This window comes from Marmota monax, unplaced genomic scaffold, assembly GCF_021218885.2.
Source record: "Marmota monax isolate L192 unplaced genomic scaffold, Marmota_monax_Labrador192_F-V1.1 WCK01_AAM20220418_F8-fsc00247, whole genome shotgun sequence".
NCBI lineage: Eukaryota > Metazoa > Chordata > Mammalia > Rodentia > Sciuridae > Marmota > Marmota monax.
Genome location: NW_026694880.1, coordinates 504449 through 530833, shown reverse-complemented (window position 1 = coordinate 530833; position 26385 = coordinate 504449). Strand labels below are relative to the sequence as shown.

General features: G+C 33.9%; 1 protein-coding gene across 17 annotated transcripts in view; it reads right to left on the bottom strand.

Moving 5' to 3' along the window:
- The window catches only part of Mlip (muscular LMNA interacting protein), a 236203-nt gene that overhangs the window by 70562 nt on the left and 139256 nt on the right, over positions 1 to 26385 (bottom strand). For all 17 annotated transcript variants that reach the window (XM_058573407.1, XM_046426722.2, XM_058573394.1 and 14 more), the window contains 2 exons: positions 10238 to 10282; positions 5107 to 5151 (listed from right to left, as the gene is read on the bottom strand). In XM_058573407.1, coding sequence (XP_058429390.1) covers positions 5107 to 5151; positions 10238 to 10282 — 90 coding nt within the window. The remainder of the gene's footprint in view (positions 1 to 5106; positions 5152 to 10237; positions 10283 to 26385) is intronic.

Genomic DNA, 26385 nt, shown 5'->3' with positions numbered 1-26385 from the left:
CAACAGAGATTTTAAGGACTCTCAGAAGAATGACTCATACTTCAGTACAGCAGGATACATCAGCTGGCATTCAGAACTAGGGACAAAGTCTCTGTGAGTTGAAGTACTCTTCTTTATAATGTTCCAGTAAGTTGCATTTTGCTTTTACCTGTATATAGCCATGTCGCTTATTTTTTCATATCTACTGTTGTTTATTCTCTACATTCAGTATTCTATCCAGGACAATAATGAACATTCATAATGGCATGAAATTTCAAAAGCAAAAGCCAAATGTCATCTAAACTGGGCTCCCCTGTTGCTAAGGAAGACCAGAACTTACCCATCTTGTCCAACCTAACTTGACTTCTTGGGCAGAGAAAAGAGACCTCACCATCCTTACTTAATACTTTGATGATTCTGTTTGGGAATTAGAAAAGCTTTATCTACAGCCTAGATCTTCCCTTTCATCTTACTCTTTTTAACATACTAGAACTACACTGTCCATAGATGCCAGACCTCAGACTTCCCCTTTTCATTAACTAATCATATGTTTCATGCAATGCAAAAACAGCCAGCAGAGCTAGACATGGGAGGTGTTCAATAAAGGTAATACTTCCACAAAGGCCCAATTTTCCAACTTCCTCATCAGTACTTTCTTATTCTCCTTGAATTGTTTAAAATTAACAATATTGCTTTCTCTTTGAAAGTCACACAGAACAAAGATGAGCACTAACACTGTGACCCTGGATGATTTGTTCAAACTATGGGAGCCCCCATTTCTTTCTTGTCAAAGGATTGTTCATATTACCTCTTCATAATTCAGAGATTTCAGGTGCAATAATAACACCCTCCTTGTCTACAGGACTATATTGATAACTTCACATATTGTGAAGTGTAAGACTGACAATAACCCATCCAGGTTGACAGAGTGGTAATTCCAACCTCTAGATTATAGGTGGGAAATTTCTTTCCAGATGTGATCTATGACATTGATGTTTAAGAGAAGAACAATTAAGACTGGTGAACCAGATTCATAATGGTCGCTGAAATTGTCTCCAGAGCCTGATACTAAATCATCTGGCTTCCAGAGTAAACAGTGATTTTTTTTTTCCATACTGGGGATTGAACCTATGCCTCACACATGATAGGCAAGTGCTCCTCTTCAAACTCACATTGAAAATATTTTGAGAGTTAGGGTCCTGGACCTATTTCCTTCCAATATTGAATTGACACGGTTGCAATAAAAGCAAGCAAATAGATAAGCCAAGTTGAAAAATAAAAACTCATGAAATAAATGATATACTGCATATTTAAAAAGCCAAATCTCAAAAATAATTTGAGATTTGTATTGAGCTTGTGCTATGATATTGATTTTATATACTTTCACTCCAGCCAATTTACTATGCTTCTCCCCTAAAATAGAAGACAAATAATTTCAATATAAACTGCTTATTTTATATAAAATCACTATATTTACTTATGTAATTTAACTCTATTATATAATACATTTCTAATAATTTTGTTTTATGTGCTATACAAACATACTATATATCATACTATGCATACATATAGAAAAGATATGTATAGCTGTAGTTTTCGGTGGACACAACATATTTTTTTATTTTATTTTTATGTGGTGCTGAGGATCGAATCCAGCGCCCCACGAACGCCAGGTGAGCGCATTACCGCTTGAGCCACATCCCTAGCCTCATAGTTTTATTTTTCAAAGACATCTCTTTTTATTCATGTTATTTTGAACTTAATCCTGAACATCATTCATGATGGCAAATACTGAAAACTCATTTATAAAAAATGAAAACCATTAAAGCTTCATAAATTATATTACTTAAGAGTAATGTACAATATTGCATTCAATGATTTCCACTCTGATACATCTTATTTCCAAAAAGCGTGAATACAGGTTTAATGTCATGATATAGAAATCAAAGTGATAAATAATTGAAACAAATGATTATATCAATCGAAGAGAGTGAGAGTAATTCCTTCAGAAACCTACCTATATCTCATGGACATTTTGAGATTAAAATTTAATTTAAACCTTGTTTAAGAATTGCCTTGAACTCATTAGAGAAAATGTTTAAAGTAAATGCAAAAAAATCATCATTAAAGTAAGTTAAAGCAAAAACATTTTATCCCTGCCCCACCTCCCTGAGAACATAAGTGCAGGAATATTTTATTAAGAAAAAAGTAATTTGTTTTTAATTCACAAGGAGTTGTTTTCACTATGTCTCAAAATCATCATGTATATACACATATGTATATATATAAATATATACATATTTGCTTCTTTGAAATAATTTCTTTTTTTTTTTTTTAATTTTTTTTTATTGGTTGTTCAAAACATTATAAAGCTCTTCACATATCATATTTCATACATTAGATTCAAGTTGGTTATGAACTCCCAATTTTACCCCAAATACAGATTGCAGAATCACATCGGTTACACATCCACATTTTTACATAATGCCCTATTAGTAACTGTTGTATTCTGCTACCTTTCCTATCCTCTACCATCCCCCCTCCCTCCCCTCCCATCTTCTCTCTCTACCCCATCCACTGTAATTCATATCTCTCCTTGTTTATTTTCCCATTCCCCTCACAACCTCTTATATGTAATTTTGTATAACAATGAGGGTCTCCCTCCATTACCATGCAATTTCCCTTTTCTCTCCCTTTCCATCCCACCTCATGTATCTGTTTAATGTTAATCTTTTCTTCCTGCTCTTCCTCCCTGCTCTGTTCTTAGTTGCTCTCCTTATATCAAAGAAGACATTTGGTATTTGTTTTTTAGGGATTGGCTAGCTTCACTAAGCATAATCTGCTCTAGTGCCATCCATTTCCCTGCAAATTCTATGATTTTGTCATTTTTTAGTGCTGCGTAATACTCCATGGTGTATAAATGCCACATTTTTTTTATCCATTCATCTATTGAAGGGCATCTGGGTTGGTTCCACAGTCTAGCAATTGTGAATTGTGCTGCTATGAACATCGATGTAGCAGTATCCCTGTAGTACGCTCTTTTAAGGTCTTCAGGGAAAAGTCCAAGAAGGGCAATAGCTGGGTCAAATGGTGGTTCCATTCCCAGCTTTCCCAGGAGTCTCCATACTGTTTTCCAGATTGGCCGCACCAGTTTGCAGTCCCACCAGCAATGTACAAGAGTACCCTTTTCCCCACATCCTCTCCAGCACTTGTTGTTGTTTGACTTCATAATGGCTGCCAATCTTACTGGAGTGAGATGGTATCTTACAAAAATCAACAAATGGGACTTACTTAAACTGAAAAGTTTTCTCTCAGCAAGAGAAACAATAAAAGAGGTAAATAGGGAGCCTACATCATGGGAACAAATTTTTACTCCTCACACTTCAGATAGAGCCCTAATATCCAGAGTATACAAAGAACTCAAAAAATTAAACAATAAGAAAACAAATAACCCAATCAACAAATGGGCCAAAGACCTGAACAGACACTTCTCAGAGGAGGACATACAATCAATCAACAAGTACATGAAAAAATGCTCACCATCTCTAGCAGTCAGAGAAATGAAATAATTTCTTAAAGTATTAAGCTAAGAATTTACATGTATTAATACACACACATTTATTTCACCAACCATCTTGTCTCTATTATACTTTGCTGAATAGAATTTAATAAAAAAAATATCCAAAATGTTCTCGATTCCCATACATTACTCTCAAGCAACAAATGTCATTATTTTAAAAATTAGTAATATTTCCATACTAAAGTGGGAGCTATTCAACTTCATTATGCTACTGCAGTGCTTGTTACCATAGCAACTCCTTCATTTGCTGTGTTAGTAACCATAGATTCTCATCACAGTCCTGGAAGGGCTGGAAAGGACATAACTGAATGCTCTCCGGTTCAGCTAGAAAATTGAAACCCAGACTCTGATTTCTTGTGACTTACCCAATGTCAGCACCGTAGTTAGGGTTAGAGCAGAAGTATCAGTTGGGTTTTCTGATACCCAATCTATCATTCTTTCAAGTATACCTTATTGTTTCCCTCTGTTCCCCCAAATGATACCAACATTACACAAACACATGCTATTTTCAGAATCAGTCTATATTTTTTATGATTTCTCAATTTACAAATAAAAAATATTGCCTTTTTGGCAGGACACCAAAAGAATTGCTTGAAAAAGGGAAAAAGTCAGTATTAAACTGCTTTATTAGAAATTTTCATTAATTTTACTGAAGGTATCTATTGTTCAGGAACATATAATATTTTAGACAATAAAAATTTGAAAATGTAAAGATAATCTTTAATGAATGATAATCTAGGAAACTTATTCCATAATTTTAATTGGCTCATCACTATAAGAATAAGAAATGGAAAACACTAAAAAAGAGATAATTCTCCTCTTTAATCTAATTTTTATAACAAATAATAAATTCTAGAGTTTAGATCTGTTTTGCCTGATGCAGCCACTGCTGTGAAGGTCTTAAAATGTGACTAGTTTGAAATTCTTTACATATGTAAAATACACAGATTTCAAAGACAGACTTCCCTCACCATGCAAAAATTTATCTTGCATTAAATAAATATATCATTGAAATTGATGTTATCTTTTCATTTTTTAATACAACTACTAGAAAATTTTAAATTGCTTACATGGTTTACACTTATCAAGTCACATTGTATTTGCTTTGCTCAACACTGGGCTAGACCATCCACATACTAATCCTCCTGTGTGAAATTTTGTTTCTCATTTCTACAAACCCAAAAATTACCCTATGCATTCAATTGTGACCTTCTCCTCAAGTCCTTCAGGATTTCCCTCATGAAGAGGTGAACTCTCTTCTGTAAATTCCAGTAGTGTTTTTTCTCCAACCCAACTCCTTCTAACACTACAACTTGAATATAATTCACTGGCAAGTAGGTCTATGTATGATTTTATGTAAGTTTGTCTACTGACCAAACAACCACCATGGGGATTTACTAAAGCATCAGTAAATTTTTAATAGACAAGCACGTGAACAAACTTATATACAGTAAATTTATTCTCGATTCATTTTCCCTCAGATAAAATTGTCTTGAGAAATCAAAATTTTTAGAAGTAGGTCTATGACTTTGTAAGAAAATACATACCAGTTGACTCTCAGACACTGTAGAGGATGGTGATGAGAGATTTGCCTGCAAAACAAACAGTATATCTTAGTAAAATAATATATCTATATTTTAAATATTTGAAGGTATTTATTATTAAAGTAATGTAGGCCTTTAAAAAGTATAAAGAAAAAATAAAAGCATGCTAACAAGAAATGATTTTTAACAAGTTGGTACATTGCCTACAATATTTTTCTATACATTTTATTCAGAGTGAATATGGTATTTAATATGCTGCTTTTCCCTCTTAATGTAAGTAATATCACATGCCATCAAAAATTCTTCAAGTATACCTACTATTTAACTTTTTTCATTTTATATTTTACTTACACATAAGAACATTGTTGACATTTATACAAATTTTGTAAATACTTTTTCCTTAAATTTTCTTTACATAAAAAGGAAACTTAAGTTTCATGACTTCAGAATGGAAATGATTTGGTTTTAAACTATTAAACAGCATATTAATATTGTTTCTTCATCATTGATTCCTGTATTTTATTCTTCACCTGAATTTAATTTCCTTAGTTTAAAAAAAATTCTATTTTAATAAGAACATTAAACTAAAGACCGACCTCTTAATAAAATTTTAATAATACAGTACTGTTGACTATAGGTACACTATTGTACAGCAGATCACAAGAACTTTTTTCAGTTGCACAAGTAAAAACTTGATGTTCATTGATTGCTAACTTCCCATTTCTCTCACCACCTTAGTTCCCTTCTTACTGAAATGAATTCATTGATAATTTTTCTCAGATTTTACTGTCTTTCATTTTTTTTATCTGAAAATGTTTTTAGTTTATTTTATTCTCCCATGAGAGTTCAACAGGACACAGAATTCTAGCTAATGGTATCTTTCCATCTTTGGAAGATACTTTCCCACTAGTTCTAATTTCTTTTGCTGCTGTCAATCTGAATGCCATAACTTGGAGGATCTTCTGTCTTTACATTAGGTTACTGTTTAACATTTTTCTTCATGACCTTATGTAATAAGGTGTACTGGGCAGGGGATGTGATTAACAGAGGCTGGGGACAGGGAAGGTGATGGGCAGAAGGGGAAAGAAAAGAAGATATTGAGCTTGAGAGAAAGAAAGATGTACAGAGTTTTAGTTGGGCTGAAGGAACAAGTTCAATGAATTACTGCACTGCATTGTAGCCACAATGAATAATAATGCTTCAAAATTACTAAAATATGTTTTAAACATTATTATCATAAAAAGTGATAAATTGATGAGGTGATAGGTTTGCTAGTTAGCTTGATTGAATCTTTGTATAATGTATAAATAGATCGAACCTCACATTGTACCCCATAAATATTAATTGTTATCAATATTAATTATTACCAATCAAAAACAAATAGAAGCACAATTTTTTAAGACTTAAAAACTAAAAGAACAGTCAAAATTATGGAAATAAATTTTCTGACTTCAAAGAAAATATAGAGTAAGGTTATGTAAGAACTAAAAGAGTTAGGGGAAAGACTAAGGGGAAAAAGTAAGGATTTAAAATTCATTAAAAAATAAATTACTACACAAGGCCACCACCTGTACCAAGCTAGCTTGGATGAAACCATCTTCATCTTCCATAATGTCAGATGCACACAAAGTACAACCAATTTCTTTGGCCATTTTCTTGAGATGCTTTTCCTTGCAACTCATGTTTGATAGTCTAACACCATAGGAAAAAGAGAGGAGGCCTAAAGTGTTTTACATACAAACTCTGCTCTTCCTCCTCATTTAGCAGAGCCCAGATAGTTTTCTTCCATTCCCCTGTCAAGTCCTTTCACATACATACACACTTCAGAAAAATTTCTGAACAATGAGACTGGTTCACATACTGGAATTTCTTGCTTAAATTGTACACAGTTCTTCGTGTTATTCATCAAACCTCTACCCTAATCCTATGGAGGCAGATCTGTGGAGGTGGATTTTAGTCACCTAAGATCTATGACTGCATTAGTGTACTTTGCGTCTGAAACACTCCAGCATAGCAACATTTCCAAGCATAGCAACAAGAGAAGTGTGTGAGCTGGCTAAATTGGAGAAGATGACCTTTGTTTGAATACAAGTATATGTAGCAGGAAATATTCTTTAAAAAGTTCGACATATTTTCCAATATATTGTGATATTTTGGAAGAAATATGCTTTCATTGTTATGACATTTTCTGTCCCTCGAGCTCATTAAAATGAGATCTTACCTGTATACTAATATTTAATAAGCCTATCTCATTTATTTCCCTGGCACTTAAAAGCAATTCATGAAATATAGAGAATTTATGGAATAAGCTGTTATCAATAGAATATGATTCCATCCAAGGGTATTTTGATAAATAGCAATATTGGTTCTCTTTTTTTGAGGTTGCTTTTTATTAAGAAAGCATACTGTGGTTTTGAATTATATGAATGAAATGAATTTAAACTGGTAGCAGTGAATGAAAATAATAAACATTTACAAAAGCCATCATAACATGGAGAAAAAGAATCCCTTCCAAAAAGGATTCCCTTCTAAAACTGATAGAGTAAACAGAAAATAAAATACAAATTTCAATTAAAAAATCATTCCTTTATGTAGGGTAAAAAAAAAACTACTTAAAACTGTTATGAGAAATAATCACTCATATATTATCTGATAAATTATGAGTTAATAAACATGAAAGCAAGTGATTTAAAAGCCTGAAAACATAAAGGTATTATCATTTTAATTGTTAATAAGACCAGATAGTATTCATTCCAAGTTTAGACTAATGGTTATTAGTCATTAAGATATAATTTAAACCCAGAATAATTATACTAATGGATACAAGTCTTTAAAAACTCAAACTATTCTCAGCTTCTATAAGCTCAACAACATCAGTGGCAGAGGTTTTGTCATGGAGCAGACCTAGGTTGTATTTTGCTTAGTCTGCGATTTCTGAGGCTTATTTTCTCCCTCTGTAAAATGGAAATTCTGTGATGATAACTCCCACCTCACATGACAAGGTTGTGGTTTAAATAAGACAACATTTACTAATTTAGTACCCACTAAAAATAAGCAAAACATTGATGATAAATTAATTGACTGCAAGTAGCCTAACAATTGCTATCTATTCAATGTATTATTAGCCTAATTTTATTTATATTACACTTAGGAAAATATCAATTAAGTTACTTTAAAACCATCATTCAAGCACACTATGAATTGAAGAAAAGTTTGGCTTTCATCTGAATAGATGGATTACTGACTCCCAGCTTATCTTAAAACATATACTGTAAAATATCACAAAATGTTCAAAAAAGAAGTAGAGTAATATTGTATTGCAGTGACTTTCTTTCTAATTTTCCTCCTTCCTTTCCTTGTTTTGAGAGAAATCATCCTTTCATCCAAAGCCCATAAGGATGAATCATTATACAATTTCCTATTATTTAATTAAACCATTACAATCTCTCTAGGAAAACTGTAAATCCTAGGAACATACCAATAGATTGAAAACTAACAACTTTGAAAGTTTGTTTTAACATCCATCAGAAAGTTCTCCTCTCTTTCTACAAGAAAATTACTTTGCTCATTTTCTATTTTCATTGCATACTGTCTGTCTCCTCCATTTGAAAACATGCTTCAGAAATAGGACCTTATTATTGTATTTGTCCCTTTCAACCCAGTGACTCCTCAGTGACCAGTACATGGCAGATCCTCAATAAACATATTTGTTGAATCAATGAACAAAAATGGAAAACTGAATAATGGAGACAGAAAAATACCAACTAGCATTTTTACTGGTAATGATCCATGTACTACATATGAATCTTTTTATGAGCCTCAAGAATAGGGCTTTGGGATGGTCAGTGCTAATTTGCTGAGGATATGCTCAAATGTAACAGACATTTTTCCTTGGCTCTACTTCAACTCTTCTCTTTGTTCAAACTCCTCTGTGGTACAGGAGTTGGTATACTGTACAATTCCTGCTTTTGAGCTCAATCTATGAATCTATACAAAGTTAGTGACACACAGATCTCTAGCAGGTATCTACTCTTCAGACACAAGGTAAAATAAGCCATCTACCCCAAATCAGGCAGTTATCTGTGATATACACTTGGGTCTAACCTACTAAATGCCTCCACTTTTTTTAAGCATTACTCCAAAGGGCTCCCAATAATAATGAAATGTCGCAGTGAAATCTTCCAAGAAATGCTGTGAGCAGTGTTCCTGCCCACGTCCTGTAAACATAATTTCCTAAATGTGATAACATTTAATAATTTCACTGAGTTCATTATTTGCCTTCAGGAGATTCAAATGAAGGCACAAATGTATAAACTGTAATGATGGCATGGCACAAAATACACATTTAATAACTATTTACTCTTGAGGAGGATGACAAAAACTATGTATTAGGAAACTAATATATAATTTAAAGAAACAGCTTACTGCTTTGTTTTAGGCTGAACACTCAGCACTTGATTGGAAGACAATCACAGTTGTACTAAAATGTGCTTGCTCAAATTCAAGAGTGGGTCCATGAGTAATATGTTGCTGTCTGGTGAGTGAAGAATGGGGACAGTAGGTGTGTCCAAGTGCCTGTGCCCAAGACACACTCAGATCCAGTTCACCAGGGTCATTTGAACTAAGTGTGTAGTTCATATGTACATAGCCACTATCAGTCTATCATAACTATTTGGTTATACACAGAAATTGATTTAGTTCATAATTTAAATGCAGGAAACAACAAACTTGTCAGTAGATTAAATTGGGAATTCCATTGGAAATGAACAAATCTTAATGTTTCAAGTATGTGAATTGACCATTTTATAACAAACACAAGCTATTAAAAAATAAAAATGAAGTTTGAATAATTAAACAGACAAAAAGCAGGTATTACAGTTCTGTTTTATTCAGCTGAATTAATCAAACTAGGTTTCATTTAAGACAGAATTTATTTGATAAGCTTACTTGATGTTTTATCCCTGACATAATCTGATTTTTCATACCTGGGCCATTCAGACCATCCTACTCCTCCTTTTCCACTTACGGAAAAACCAACTAGTTGAATTTAAATTATTATGTAGTTGAGTTCCTGCCAAAATATATACTTGGCATCCATTTAAAAAGCATTATGTATAGTTATAAAAGTACTTACATATTTGGTTTCTCTACCAGCTGCTTTTGGAAGAGTTGTAGAAGTCTGTATGAAAATAAAAATAATTATACTTCTGAATAATTCATAAATAATAAAATATTTAGCATTTCTGAATAATTATCCTCCTTATTTTCCATTAAAACTTTTATAACCATTACTCCCTCTTTTCTGATAAACCTCCTTTACCTTTAAAAATTATTTTATTAAACAAAATCAAACTTTACCACTTCATTATTCTTTCCATTGCTGTTACCTATTTGTTTTCTGTTGATTTCCCCCTTATTATTGATAATGTTAATTCATGGGTCATAATAATTAATTCAGCATGTTTCTTTCATAATTTTGGCTCTTTTAAAATTCCCATAGAAATCTCTGTTCTCTCAGATCTTTGAGTTGCTCAAATCCAAAGATATCCTCATTCGTTCCATTACAATCAGCCACTTCCAAAACCATTGCTGGATTTTACCTTCACAGATGGTATAGAAAACCTCTTAAACTGCAATTTCAGATATGCCTGTCTCAGAACTCTATCTCCACCCACAACCCCATTTGTCTGGTACTCCTGATGCCTTGATACAGCATCTGCTTCATTGGGACTTCTAAAAATTGACCCTCACAAGACATCTTCTGGTTTTATTATCTTTTAATTTGCATATATTTCATTTTCTCATGTTGAAATTGTCCCTTTTTTTCCTTTTCTCATCCCTCCCTTCTTGTGACAAATTAACTTGCAAAATAACAGCAACAACACTAGTTGGGCTTTATAATCCATTTTTCTCCATTATACCTAAGAAGCAAAACACCTCTTTGGAAACTCAATTATACTCATTGATTTCATTTTAAAATAATGGTTATCTACTTCAAATGTGCATTCTATACTTCCTGATAAACCTCTAAATTTTCTTTTATAGGTTCACTTTCTGAAATTAGGTGGCTATTCAATTAATTTATCTATTAAATATTTATTGCATGTCTATTATGTGCCAGACACTGTTTTAAACCCTTAGGACTTATTAATGAACAAAAGAGACAAAGTTACTCTGCCCTTGGGGAACTTATATTCTAGCAGAAGCAAAAATAAAGAGTAAAATGATAAATAAGTAAATTATATGTTAGATGGTGATCAATGTAATGAAAACAGTAGCCAATTTTACTATAAGAATTGGGAGCAGAAAACAGAGCTAAAGAATTTTTAAAAGGCAGTTTGGCCAGAAAAGTGTGTAGAAAACTGGGAGCAAGGAATGCATGGTTGTAAAAGAGATTATGGTAAATAGAGAGATGTTGGATGCATGGTTGTGAAAGAGATTATGGTAAATAGAGAGATGCTAAGTATTTTGCACAGAGACACTAGCAAAGATGTCTTGAGGGTCTCTCAGAAATGTTCAATACCACGCCAAATATAGACTCAAGGATGTAGAAAGGAAAAAATCTTTTGAGAAAAGATTGTTGACATATCCTTCTTGCAAAGGGGGACCTAAGAAGCTATTTCACTTTGCTCAGTCACTCAGGCACTTAAAGTCCATTGCAGCTGTGGTCCCAGGGGACCCAATTACTGTGAAAGCTGGTGGCAAATTTCACATGGTGCTGGTTTTATAGGAATAAAGGATACTAGATTTAAGAGATCACTTTCAAAGCAAGGTCTGGGAGGGTAGGCAAAGTGTAGCAGAGTCAGAGTTCCTACAGAATGCTCCTGAGAGAGTGACATGTGAAGCTGTGAAAGTGAAACTGAAGCTGAATGGAGACCCCGGGAATTAAGAGATGCCAGTAACATGGACTGTTTGCTAAGAAAAGATGCTGGCTTCAGAGAGAAAGCCAGGCCAAGAGAGAGGACATGAGCTCTGCTGTGAGGTAGCAGTTAGACACAAGCAGTCAATCAGGAGTTTAAGGAAATACTTAGTACAGAGCAAATCAGATCTACCTCAATGGTACCACTAGTTCTGACTTGATAGCTATTTCAGGCCCCTTGCATGATCTCAGCTCTATAAATTATTTCTTTACAACCAAAGAAAGATGGATAAATTCAGGGAAGGACAAATATATGTTTTCTCAGAAGGGCCTAATTGCTAAGACATCTTCTGCAAGACCCTACATAAATAATACAGACCAAAGATTCCCAGGCCCAGGACAACAAGATGATTAAGACTGGAGCCCACTGACCTTAAATTCTATAAAACCAATTCCAGTTAGGACCTGGCCAGGTCAGCCAGGCCCAGATGTCCAAGAGTTTCCCTTAGGTTATTAGCTAACACAGTCTGTTGATCCAGAACCAAGAGGTGATATTAAGGGGGATCTTCTAACAATGTTGCTCCTGTCCTAATAAAAGCTGAGACGCAAAGAAATGAGTTATCACTCTTCCCTCTGAGAGTATCTGCTCTCTATCTTGAGGGTCCTCCTCTTTCTTTCTCTTCTAATAAACTTTTATATACTTTTACTAAGTCAAAAACATTTTTCTTGAAAACCTCTCATGCAAAGACACAAAAACTGAGAACATAATGTCATCTCTGGTAAGATCTTATTTCCATTATCACTGCTACTTTCAAGGTCAAAAGGGAAGGATTTCTCAAGCCCTTTGAAGAACACATATTTCCACCATGTGTCCTAGATGTTGTACATGAAGTTTTGGAACCTGTTTTTCTGCCTGGGTTTCAGGTTTATTTTGGCCTCATCTCTTCTTTTTATGCCTTGATTCCTCCCTTTTGGAATAGGAATGTTTATTTCATGCCACTTTATATTGGATATATATGTGACTTGTTTTTTTTTTCTTTCTTTCTTTTTTTACAGGAGCTCAGAGCCAAGTATTTGCCTTGAGTCTCAGAGGAGAGTTTTTAGACTTCGATTTGGGGCAATGCTGGAATTGTTATGACTATGGGATTCTTGAAGATTTGAAGATAGACTAAATGCATTTTGCGTTGTCAAACAGACATGATCTTTCGGGAGCCAAGTCTGGAATAATATGGTTTGGTTATGAGGTGTTCTTGCCTCATATCCAAAAGCTCCTGTGTTAATGCAGAAATGTTCAGCAGTAACTGATTGGATTTTGAGGGTTGTAACCTAAACAGTCCATTGTAGTTTGAATGAACTAACTGGATGGTAACTGTAGGCAGGTGGTAGGTCACCAGGATTGTGCTCTAGAAGGGTTCATCTTCTCCCTGACACCTTCTCCCCGCTCTGTTTCCTGGATTCCATAAATTCAGTAGTTCTCAGCCATGCCCTTCTGCTATAATGCCCAGCTACACCTTGAGCCCACAGCAATAGCGTCAGTCAGCCATGAACTCAACATCTGAAACTGTGAGTCAAAGTATATGTTTCTCCTCCACATAGTTCATATTGGGTGTTTTGGTCACAGTGATGAAAAGCTGATAACTACAATACCTCACCGTGTTTTTGAAGATAAAATTTTATCTTTCAAAGTTTTAGAGCAAACTGGTAACTTTAAAATGTAATAAACTGATTTTTAAAAGTACTAAATATACTAGTAAGACAGTAGAATCATGTTGGGTACATTCAAGACACAGCAAGAATGCTACCAGGGCTAAAGCAGAGTGAGTAAAGAGACGATGAAAAAAGAACATGGATGTATTGTGAGGCCTAATAATAAGGTCCTTCTGGGACCTGTAAGGACTTTGTCTTTCTTTCTAAGGGAATGTGTAGGCATTGCTGGTTTTAAGTAGAAGAAGTATTTAGTCAGATTTTTCACTACTGTGATGAAAGGATCTGACCATAGAGGAGGAAATATTTATTTAGGAGTTCACAGTTTCCCAGGTGTCAATCCATAGGTAGCAGGTTCCATTTCTCAGGGCCTGATGTGAGGTAGGACATCATGGTAGAAGAGTATGGCAGAGGAACCAGCTCACTGATGATCAGAAAGCAGAAAGAGAGGTCTCCACTTGCCTGAAGAATGGAATGTAGTGACTGGCATGGTGGTACATGCCTTAATCTTGAAGAGTGAGGAAGTTGCCTCACAAGTTTAAGGCCAGCCTGGACAACTTAGTGAAATCTTGTCTCAGAAAGGGCTTTAGGATATAACTCAGTGGTAGAATATTTGCCTAACATTCTCAAGGCTCTGGGTTCAATCCCAAGCATTGGGAACAAAAAGAAAACAGAATGCAGTACAGTGAGGCAAACATACAGGGATTCTGTGCTATCTAGCAAAGCTTCGTGCTGGCTTATTAGTGCAGAAGCTATGAAATAATCCTATTCTACAGATATTTTGAAGCTACAACATAGGATTTGTAACAGAAGGAAGCAGAATGTGAAAGAGTGAAATAAAACATGATGCAAAGTTTCTGGCTTTGAACAAATGAAAGATTGAAATTCTTTTAATGGGAATGGGAAGGAAGCATATGGACATTTTTGTAGAAGGAAATCTAAACTCTAGATTTCATTTTTACACATATTGAGTTTGAGACATTTATTTTAAATCTAAATGGAAATAAAGTTTGGAAGAGAATTCTGGGCCAAAGGTACACATTTGAGAATTGTCATGAAACTCAGTGAGAGAATGAAAAGAATAATACAGACAGAAATGAGAAGTCCAAGGATAGATACCTAGATACTCCAATATTAATATTTTGGAAAGAAGTAGATGAACCATCAAAGAAGACAAAGAAACAATAATGAAAAGTGAGATAAAAAAAATGAGGAAGCATAGAACTCTAAGAGGACTACAGGAAAACATAGCAAAGAGAAAGTAGTGATCAACTGTCTGAGGTTCTGTTGTTATGTCAGCTCAGATTCAGTCTGAGTATACAGCAGTGGGTAGGCTGCTGGGAAACTTGGAAAAGGTGTTTTGGGCAGCTTGAAAAAAAAAGAGAGTCATAGAACAAAACTGAAATCAATATTACATAATGTTTTTCAATTTTTCAAACTCCTCCACATAATACCTTGCCTTTATAGTTTCAATGATCTTAAATTTTTTTTATTGAAAGGTGTTAATCATGAAATAACTTAAGATATCAGTTATGAAACTCTTCATTCTCATACCATCAACTTATAAACATTTTTGCATTTATGTCTGTTAGGTCTTCTACTTTCTGTCTTGTGATGACATTTCTACCTTCTCATTAAAAAAAAAAAATGTTGTGTTAGTCCATTTTGGGCCACTGTAGCAAAATGCCACCAACTAGGTGGCTTATATACAACAGAAATTTATTTCTCACAGTTCTGGAGGCTGTAAAGTCCCAAGATAAAAGAAATGAAGATTGCTGCCTGGCAAGGTGAAACTTTCATATTTGCAGACAGCACCTTCTTACTATTTCCTCACTTGATGGAAGGAATAAGAGGTCTCTTTCAGGTATCTTTCATAATCCCACTCATGAAGACTCTGTCCTTCATCACCTTTTAAAAGTCTCGCCTTCTAATACCATCACATTTGTGATTACTTTAACATGTGAATTTGGAGGGGGAGGCAGAGCAAAAACCTTCAGGCCATCACAGGTACTTATTTGAATTACACTCTAGTTCTTAGGAATTTTGTCCTTCAGTATCTCCCTTTGTTCTTTATAATCAGTAATCTCTACTAAAACCAACCCCACTAATATAGAAACTTGATAGTACTTCAAAAAGCAAACAAAAAAAGTTTTCCTTGATCCCACTACTGACTTAATTTCTTTTTCCCTTTCAAAATTCAACACTTGTAAACTGGGTGTGGTAGCACATGCTTATAATCCCTAACTTGGGAGGCTCAGGCAGGAGGATCATGAGTTTAAAACCAGATTCAGCTAAATCAGCAAGGCCCTAAGCATCTTAGTGAGACCCTGTCTCAAAATAAAAAATAAAATGTGATAGGGAGAACTGGGATTGTAGCTCAGTGGTAGAGTGCTTGCCTAGCATGTGTGAGGTACTGGGTTTGATTTTCAGTGCAGCATATAAATTAAAAAAATAAATAAAGGTCCATCAACGACTACAATTTTTTTTTTTTAGTTTTAAAAAAGGGGCTGGGAATGTGCTCAGTGGTTAAGCACTTCTGGCTCTGATTGTCAGTTCCAAAACAAACAAGCTTGTAAATATTTTTAAATTTTGATCTCTAGTTTTTGGTTTGTGATTATTTTTAGAAATTCTGTCTCTGTTTTCTTATAATACTTTGCAACATCAGAGGTAAGGACAGCAAAGTAAAGGAGTAAAATTTGGAAACAGAAAAAAAATTCATGGTGAACATAATATCACATTGGTCCTTCAGCATGGTTGAGGGGAACAAAACAGTTAATTACAGTAGAGAGATGTGATGGAAGGGGAGGGGAGGGAAAGGGGGGATAGGAAGGGCAGCAGAATAAAATAGACATTATTATTGCTGTATGTATATAGGTGACTGTATGACCAGTGTGATTCTGCAACCTGTACAATCAGAAAAATGAGAAATTATATCCCATTTGATTCAAAGTATGAATTGTCAAGATCATTGTACTATCATGTGTAACTAATAATAATAATAAAAAAAACAGTTAATTACAGGTTTGGACAACAGGCCAGGTTCTGCTGAATGTCTCCCCTGAACCCTATCAATGATAAATTCCAACTATTAGAAGACAAAATTCTCAGAACCAGAGGTACAAGGAGGTAGAGGTGAAGGTCAAGGTCACCAGTGTGGAGACGAAGCTGCAGTGGGAAATGGCTGATACTAGGGAGCACCTTCATTATGAGGCACATACTCCTCCTACTCTTACAAAGGTATACACACCTTACCAGAAATGGCAAATTAGTAAATTCCACTCTGGGCATCAGACATGCACACACCCAAGTTAGCTGATGAGCCAAGAGAAATTTGAATTTCCATGGAAAAACAGTAGGATATCTGAAATTCGTAAATACTACAAAGGAAAATAATTGCTCAGCCATTCTGCTCCTAGCTATTTACTCAAGAGAAATAAAAATGTAGGTGTATAAAAAGACTTGCTTACAAATATTTCTTAGCAGCTCTAGTAGTAGTAGGTCCAAATAAGAAATAATCCAGTCAACTGGCGAGGGGATAAAGAAAGGACAGCACATCCATTCTATGTAATACCACTCCATAATACAAAGAAGTGGACTACTGATACATAATGCATGTGAATGTCAAATACCTTAAGTAGACAGACATGTGTACCTTATACTTCAAAAGGAAAAAGTATGGGGAAAACAAAAAAAAAATCATTGGGTATTCAATATTTGGAGTGGAGAGAAGGCCAGTCTACACAGGAATGCAAGGGAATTTTTCAGGTTTGAAGTAAATATTGTTCATCTTGAATGTGGTGATGGTGGTCAAAAATACAATTTTGTCAAACTCATAGAATTTTACAAATTGTAGTGAATTTTGTTGTGGCCAAATTATACCTCAGCTACAGACTCACAGACTCAATAAACTTGACTTTAAAGGAAAAAAATTATGTAAGCTACAAGAAAGAATTTACTATAAGGATTATAAAACAGAATAGATACAAAACAAATTCTTGGAATATCAGCTCAAGAAATTCTCTTGAAGGAATCAGGAAACAATAAATAGAAAAGAATATAAAGATTAAGAGACAGAATACAGAATCAAAAGTGACAAAATCAGTATTAAGATTTCCTAGGGGAAAAGAAGCATTTGGAAAAATAATGACTGAAACTTTTCCAGGATTTAAGGGGAAGGGAAAATTGTAGATAGAAGATGAAAGTCCATAGACAGTTCCAATCAAAAAGCATACGATAAAATTCCAACCTAGACATGTTATCTCTTATATGTAGAGATAAAATTCTAAAAACTCACAGAGCCACTTAGAAATGGTCATTGTTGCAGAAGAACAAATATCATGCTGACAAAATAGTTCATAAGTATGTTATTCTAAAAGGAGAATCTAGGAAGAAACATATTAATGGAGATGACCTACAATTTTATGTTCAGTAAACTATAATTTAAAGGAAGGGAAAAATTAAGATACCCTTGCATATACAGAATTCCAAACTTGCACAAATATATCTGTTTAATAAAAATTTCATCAAGATCTTCATAAAGGGGGGAAAAAGAAGAAATTTATGAATGTGTGAAGCTCAAAGACATAAATAAAGAAGAGATCAAAGAAAAGTATAAACATATAAATGCAGACAAAATTTCAAAAAAGCACTAATAAGCTGTATATGTTTGTTTAGCATGACTAAAAACAAGTAGAAATTGAAAAGTTTTATAGTACTTGCATAATGTTGAAAAGATATTGATAAACTTGAATATTGATAAGAAAATAACATAATTATTGTCTTTAGCAATATTTGTGTAACTAGTGAGACCCTGTCTAGCAAAAAATTCAAAATTGCCATCAGTAAGTATCAAAATACCAAAAAAAGACAGAAAAAAACAAAGAGAAGAGACATTTTAAATAGAAAAATTTAAATAAAAATTGCAGAAATTAGTACTAATACAATAGAACTGCAATAACTCTAAATGGCTAACTGTTCCCAATAAATAGAATCTCAGACTGAGTATAAAATTGATTGAACATAATCATACTTAGACAAGGGAGTTTTAAAAAGGTTAAAAATAAAAGTATAGGGGAAAAAAAGACACCATCTAGATAAGGTTGAATTAAAAATGTTAAATTTGACTATTTTCATGCCCATAGGAAAAGCCTTAGTTTCAAACCAAAAATATATGCCAACAGTCGTAAAAAAAAATTAGAGAGGAGAATGAACACCTACACATAAGCATCAGCCATATAGTTTGGAAATGCACAAGTCCAGCAACATACATGCTTACCTAACCTTAGTTTGCTCTTCCTCTTAGCAGCATCAACAATGATAGTCTCTTAAACACTTTGCATATAGCTTCCATGACACCACACCACACCCTCCAACTTTACTCTTACCATAATGTCCTTTTCATTCTTTTTTGCTGGCTCTTCCCCCACTGACCTGTGATGTTTTGTTGCTTGGAGCTCCATATGGGACACTTTCAACATCTATGTTGTGATCTTCAGATCTCTAACATTAGCTACAGACTCACAGGTGTAGGCTTCTCTGACATTAACCTCAAACAAATCTGTCCAAAACTAATATAGCCCTCTACCCTCCATCCCACTGGGCCTCCTCCACTGTTGTCTGTCCTCAAGGCAGAGACCTGTGGCTCATTCATGACTCCTCTCTCTTTCACTACTCACATCCAATTTCACAGTAAGTCTCAAACCCATATGCTTCTCTCTGCTCTGAACCCCTCTCTCCAGGCCAAAAGCACAGAGGGCAATCCCTGACAGCAATGCCTCCTCACAGAAGTCAGAGTGATTGCTCCCGATGGCTCCACATTATTCCCCAGCATTTTTTTATGACTTTCCATTTTCTGTGGAATCCAAATTCCATGCCATGACCTAAGTAAGGTACTATCATGAGTCCTTCTTAACTTCATTTTACATGGTTAATCCCTGGCTCTATATTCTACAAATGCATTGGGTTTTTTCTTCATTTTTATACAACCAAGCTTTTTCTTGCTTCAAGAAATTCATATATGCCTATTCTTCTTCCTAAAAGCTATAATGCCTGGCCTTTCTATGGCTGGTTTCTTTTCATGTTTGAGTCTCAACTTGAATTCTAATTGTCTGTTACTATAATAAAAGTGCTCTCATCAGATTGCTCTGCCTGGCTTGTCTCACAGCCCCAGATCCGTAGTAGGCACTTGATAAATATTTGTTAAAAAAACAAATGGGACTTACTTAAACTGAAAAGTTTTCTCTCAGCAAGAGAAACAATAAAAGAGGTAAATAGGGAGCCTACATCATGGGAACAAATTTTTACTCCTCACACTTCAGATAGAGCCCTAATATCCAGAGTATACAAAGAACTCAAAAAATTAAACAATAAGAAAACAAATAACCCAATCAACAAATGGGCCAAAGAACTGAACAGACACTTCTCAGAGGAGGACATACAATCAATCAACAAGTACATGAAAAAATGCTCACCATCTCTAGCAGTCAGAGAAATGCAAATCAAAACCACCCTAAGATACCATCTCACTCCAGTAAGATTGGCAGCCATTGTGAAGTCAAACAACAACAAGTGCTGGAGAGGATGTGGGGAAAAGGGTACTCTTGTACATTGCTGGTGGGACTGCAAACTGGTGCGGCCAATCTGGAAAACAGTATGGAGACTCCTGGGAAAGCTGGGAATGGAACCACCATTTGACCCAGCTATTGCCCTTCTTGGACTTTTCCCTGAAGACCTTAAAAGAGCGTACTACAGGGATACTGCCACATGGATGTTCATAGCAGCACAATTCACAATTGCTAGACTGTGGAACCAACCCAGATGCCCTTCAATAGATGAATGGATAAAAAAATGTGGCATTTATACACCATGGAGTATTACGCAGCACTAAAAAATGACAAAATCATAGAATTTGCAGGGAAATGGATGGCACTAGAGCAGATTATGCTTAGTGAAGCTAGCCAATCCCTAAAAAACAAATACTAAATGTCTTCTTTGATATAATGAGAGCAACTAAGAACAGAGCAGGGAGGAAGAGCAGGAAGAAAAGATTAACATTAAACAGATACATGAGGTGGGATGGAAAGGGAGAGAAAAGGGAAATTGCATGGTAATGGAGGGAGACCCTCATTGTTATACAAAATTACATATAAGAGGTTGTGAGGGGAATGGGAAAATAAACAAGGAGAGATATGAATTACAGTGGATGGGGTAGAGAGAGAAGATGGGAGGGGAGGGAGGGGGGATGGTAGAGGATAGGAAAGGTAGCAGAATACAACAGTTACTAATAGGGCATTATGTAAAAATGTGGATGTGTAACCGATGTGATTCTGCAATCTGTATTTGGGGTAAAATTGGGAGTTCATAACCAACTTGAATCTAATGTATGAAATATGATATGTCAAGAGCTTTATAATGTTTTGAACAACCAATAAAAAAATTTAAAAAAAAAAGAAAATGATAATCAGAGCAAACAGATGGTCTACAGAATGGGAAAAATTATTTGCAAACCATACATACAAAGGGTTAATATTCAGAATATATAGGAAACTTATCTCAATAGCAAAAAAAATTCAATTTTAAAAATGGGCTAATGACCTTAATAAACATTTCTCAAGAGAAAACTCATAAATGATCAACAGACAAGTGAAAAAATAGTCAATATTACTAATACTTAGGGAAATGTAAATGAAAACCACAATGAGCCCAGTGTCATGGCACACACCTATAATCCCAGTGGCTCTATAGGCTGAGGCAGGAGGATCACAAGTTAAAAGCTAGCCTCAGCAATTTAGTCAACTCCTAAGTAACTGTCTCAAGAAAAAGACAAATAATAATGATAATAAAATGTTAATGAGTTATGTGGGAGAAAAGGAATCCTCCCATCAGGGAACATAAATTAGTATAGCCATTGTGGAAAACAGTATGGAGATTTCTCAAACAACTAAAAATAGAACTCTTGTATGATCCAGTAAACCCTACTCCTTGGTACATACCCAGAGAAATTAAATTAACATTCGGAAAGACACCTTTACTACCAGGATTATTTCAGCACTATTCACAATAATTAGAATATGGCATGAACATAAATTTCTATTAGCAGATAAATGTATAAAGAAAATATTGTGAATATACACAATGGTATACTATTTAGCCATTAAAAATATGAAATCCTCTTTGAGTTGAGTTTTGTGCATGGTGAGAGATAAAAGTTTAATTTCTTTTTGTTGCATATGGATTTCCAGTTTTCCCAGCACCATTTGTTAAAGAGGCTATCTTTTCTCCAATGTATGTTTTTGGCACCTTTGTCTAATATAAGATAACTTATAGTTATGGGTGTTTGTTTCTGTATCCTCTATTCTGTACCATTGGTCTACAAGTCTATTTTGGTGCCAATACCATTCTGGTTTTGTTACTATTGTTCTGTAGTATAGCTTAAGTTCTGGTATAGTGATGCCTCCTGCTTCACTCTTCTTGCTAAGGATTGCTTTAGCTATTCTGGGTCTCTTATTTTTCCAGATGAATTCATGACTGCTTTTTCTAATTATATGAGGAATGTTATTGGGATTTTATTGTAAATGCATTATAAGACTCCTATAACACAAGAATTAAAATCAAGAAAAAATAAATGGGATGGATTCAAATTAAAAAGTTCTTCTCAGCAAAAGAAACAATCAAGTGAGGAGAATAGGGAGTCTACATTTGGGGAGCAAATTTTTACCACACGCACATCAGATAGACCACTAATCTCTAGGATATATAAAGAACTCAAAAATCTTAATACACATACACAAAAAAAACCAATAATAACCCAGTCAATAAATAGGCCAAGAAAATGAAAAGACACTTCTCAGAAGAAGATGTACAATCAACCAATATATGAAAAATGTTCATCATCTCTAGCAATTAGAGAAATGCAAATCAAAACTATATCTCACTCCAGTCAGAATGGCAGCTATTGAGAACACAAACATAAAACAACTAGGGATAGTGGGAACATACCTCAACATTGTAAAAGTTATATATGCTAAACCTAAGGCCAGCATCATTCTAAATGGAGAAAAATTGAAAGCATTCCCTTTAAAAACTGGAACAAGACAAAGATGTCCTCTTCTATTCAACATCATCCTTGAAATGCTAGCCAGAGCAATTAGACAAAAAAAAAGAAAGAAAATTAAAGGGATAGAAATAGGTAAGAAGAACGCAAACCATGACTATTTGCAGTTGACATAATTCTATACCTAGAAGATCCAAAAAATCCCACCAGAAAACTTTTAGAACTAATAAATGAATTCAGCAAAGTAGCAGCATATAAAATCAACATCCATAAATCAAATGCATTCCTATACATCAGTGATGAATCCACTGAAAGAGAAATTAGAAAATCTACTCCATTAAAAATACCCTCAAAAAAATACCTGGGAATCAATTTAACAAAAGAGATGAAAGACTTCTACAATGAAAACTACAGAACACTAAAGAAAGAAATTGAAGAAAACCTCAGAAGATGGAAAAATCTCCCATGCTCCTGGATAGGCAGAATTAATATTGTCATAATGGCCATAAAACCTAAAGTGTTATACAGATTTAATGCAATTCCTATTAAAATCCCAATGACATTCTTCATAGAAATATAAAAAGCAATCATGAAATTTATTTGGAAAAATAAGAGACCCAGAATAGTTAAAGCAATCCTTAGCAATAAAAGTGAAGCAGGAGGCATCACAATACCAGACCTTAAACTATACTACAGAGTTATAGTAACAAAAACAAAATGATATTGGCACCAAAATAGACTTGTAGACCAATAGTACATAATAGAGGACACAGAGACAAACTCACATAAATATGGTTATCTCATACCAGACAAAAGTGCCAAAAACATTCACTGCAGAAAATATAGCCTATTCAACAAATGGTGAGACCAAACCGGAAATCCATATGTAGCAAAATGAAATTAAACCTCTATCTCTCACCCTGTACAAAAATCAACTCAAAATAGATCAAAGACTTAGGCACTAGAACAGAGACCCTGCACTTAACAGAAGAAAAAATCTTCATCACATTGGCCTAGGATCTGACTTCATTGACAAGACTCCTAAAGTGCAAGTAAAATCAAGAATCAAAAATGGGATGGATTCCAATTAAAAGCTTCTTCTCAGCAAAGGAAACAATTAATAACTTGAGGATAGAGCCTATAGATTTGGAGAAAATCTTTACCACATGCACCTCCAATAAAGCATTAATCTATAGGATATATAAAGAATTCAAAAACTTAACACTAATAAAACAAATAACCCAATCAATAAATGAACTAAGGAACTGAACCGACACTTCACAGAAGAAGAAATACAATTGATCAACAAATATATGAAAAAGTATTCAACATCTCTAGCAATTAGAGAAATGCAAATCAAAACTACTCTAAAATTTCATCTCACTCCTGTCAGAATGGCAATCATCAAGAATACAGGCAACAATAAATGTTGGTGAGAATGTGGTGAAAAATGTACACTCATACATTGCTGGTAGGACTTCAAAGTGGTGCAGCCAATATGGAAAGCAGTATGGAGATTCCTCAGAAAATTGAGAATGGAATCACCACTTGACCCAGCTATCCCACTCCTCAGTTTATACCCAAAGGACTTAAAAACAGCAAACTACAGGGACACAGCCACATTAATGTTTATAGAAGCACAATTCATAATAGCTAAACTGTGGAACCAACCTAGATGTCCTTCAGTTGATGAATGGATAAAGAAAATGTGATATATATACACATAGTGGAATACTATTCAGCATTAAAAGACAATAAAATCATGGCATTTGCAAGTAAATTGATGGAGTTGGAGAATATAACGCTCTATGAATTTAGCCAATCCCAAAACACCAAATGCCGAATGTCTTCTCTGATACAAGGATGCTGATTCATAAAGTGGTGGGGGGGAGCATGGGTGGATTACACAAACTCTAGATAGAGCAAAGGGGAAATAGGGGAAGAAAGGGTATATGGGGGGGAGGAAAGATGGTGGAATGAGATGAACATCACTACCCAAAGTACCTGCATGAAGACACAAATGGTGTGACTCTACTTTGTGTACAACCAGAGATATGAAAAAGTGCTCTCTATGTGTAGTAAGAATTGTGATGCATTCTGCTGTTATATATAACAAATTAGAATATTCTATTCTATCTTAATAGAACTGGAGAAATGTGAAATAAGTCAAGAACAGAAACACAAACACCACATGATCTCAGTTCTAAACAGAATCTGAAAAAGTTGATCTTATAGAAGTTGAGAGCAGATAGGGATTGTTGATTAAACTGGGTTATGATGGGAGGGGTCAATCAACTGGTAGCATAAAATTGCTTGACAGAAGGGATAAGTTCTGGTATTCTATGGCAGAGCAGGGTGGATATAATAAATATAAAACTTTATATATACCTCAAAGTAATTAGAAAGGAATCTGAATGCACTTATCATAAAGAATTTATAAAAGCTTAAGGTGATTGATATGCTACTTACTGAGTTGTATACATGAATCATAACATTACCTTGTATATAAAAATATGTATAAATATTACATATTAAATAAAATTTTTTTAAAAAATTGTTCAAGAAAAATTGCCTGAAATCTAGTGACCTAAAATATCATTTTTAATATAATGAGTACTAGATATTTGTTAAATCAATAAAATATATATTACTATTCATATATAACTTCTTAAATACAATTACTATAGTTAATATAATACATATTTTACATGTTCAACAAGTTAAATTTTAAAAATTTATTTTAAATAATAATTATTTTTATAAAATAATGTTATTTTTGATACAACAAAATTTTGAATTAATAGACTTAATGGATATACAACAAAATAGATTCCAAATACAGAAACTATGTTTGTGGGTTCTGTTAAAAATATAATTTATTGATATTGACAACAATCAGTTCCCAGGCTTCTATTTTACTAATAATTAATATTTTTCAATAATGTTCCAGTTAAAAATTAGGATAATTCTTCTAGTTATGAAGAATTCTGCATTTTTAAAACCTATGTCAGACATCAATGTCCCATTTTTTGAAAAGACATGCAGAAAGTACTAACTCCAAGACAGAAAATAAGGAGGACAAAAAAGAAAATAATAATTATAATAATAGTTATCAATAAAGGAAAAGCCACATGCATTTTGAAATTTGGGTGAGTAAACTTATACTCACCAATATAAACATTTGAAAAAAATACAATATATATAAATATTTGAAAAATAATTCAGAGAAGTATAATATTTTTCCATATAAAAATGACTACATTTTATGAAGGAAACACATATTTAATTACAACAACAAATAGCCTAGTAGTACTTTAGCAATCTAAAATATTTAGCATTCTGTCCCAAAGTACAATGAAATTAATTTGGTCAATCAAATTTTAAAAATCCAGAAATACACCTATATTAAAGTTATTAGAATAGTGCTATTTTAGTCCACTTCATTTTCCAGTTTAACAATTCTAAGTAGCTGTAATTACATTAATAATGAAGCTATAGTTTGAGATAAGTCACAGATTCTACATCTAGTTCTATAAAATGCCAACATACAACTACGTACTCTAGTACGTTTTCCAACTGTTTTGAACATGACCCAAGTAAGAAATAGATTTACTATGCAAATTTGTACACATGTGAACATGTAAACAAACAGAAACAAATGTCAACC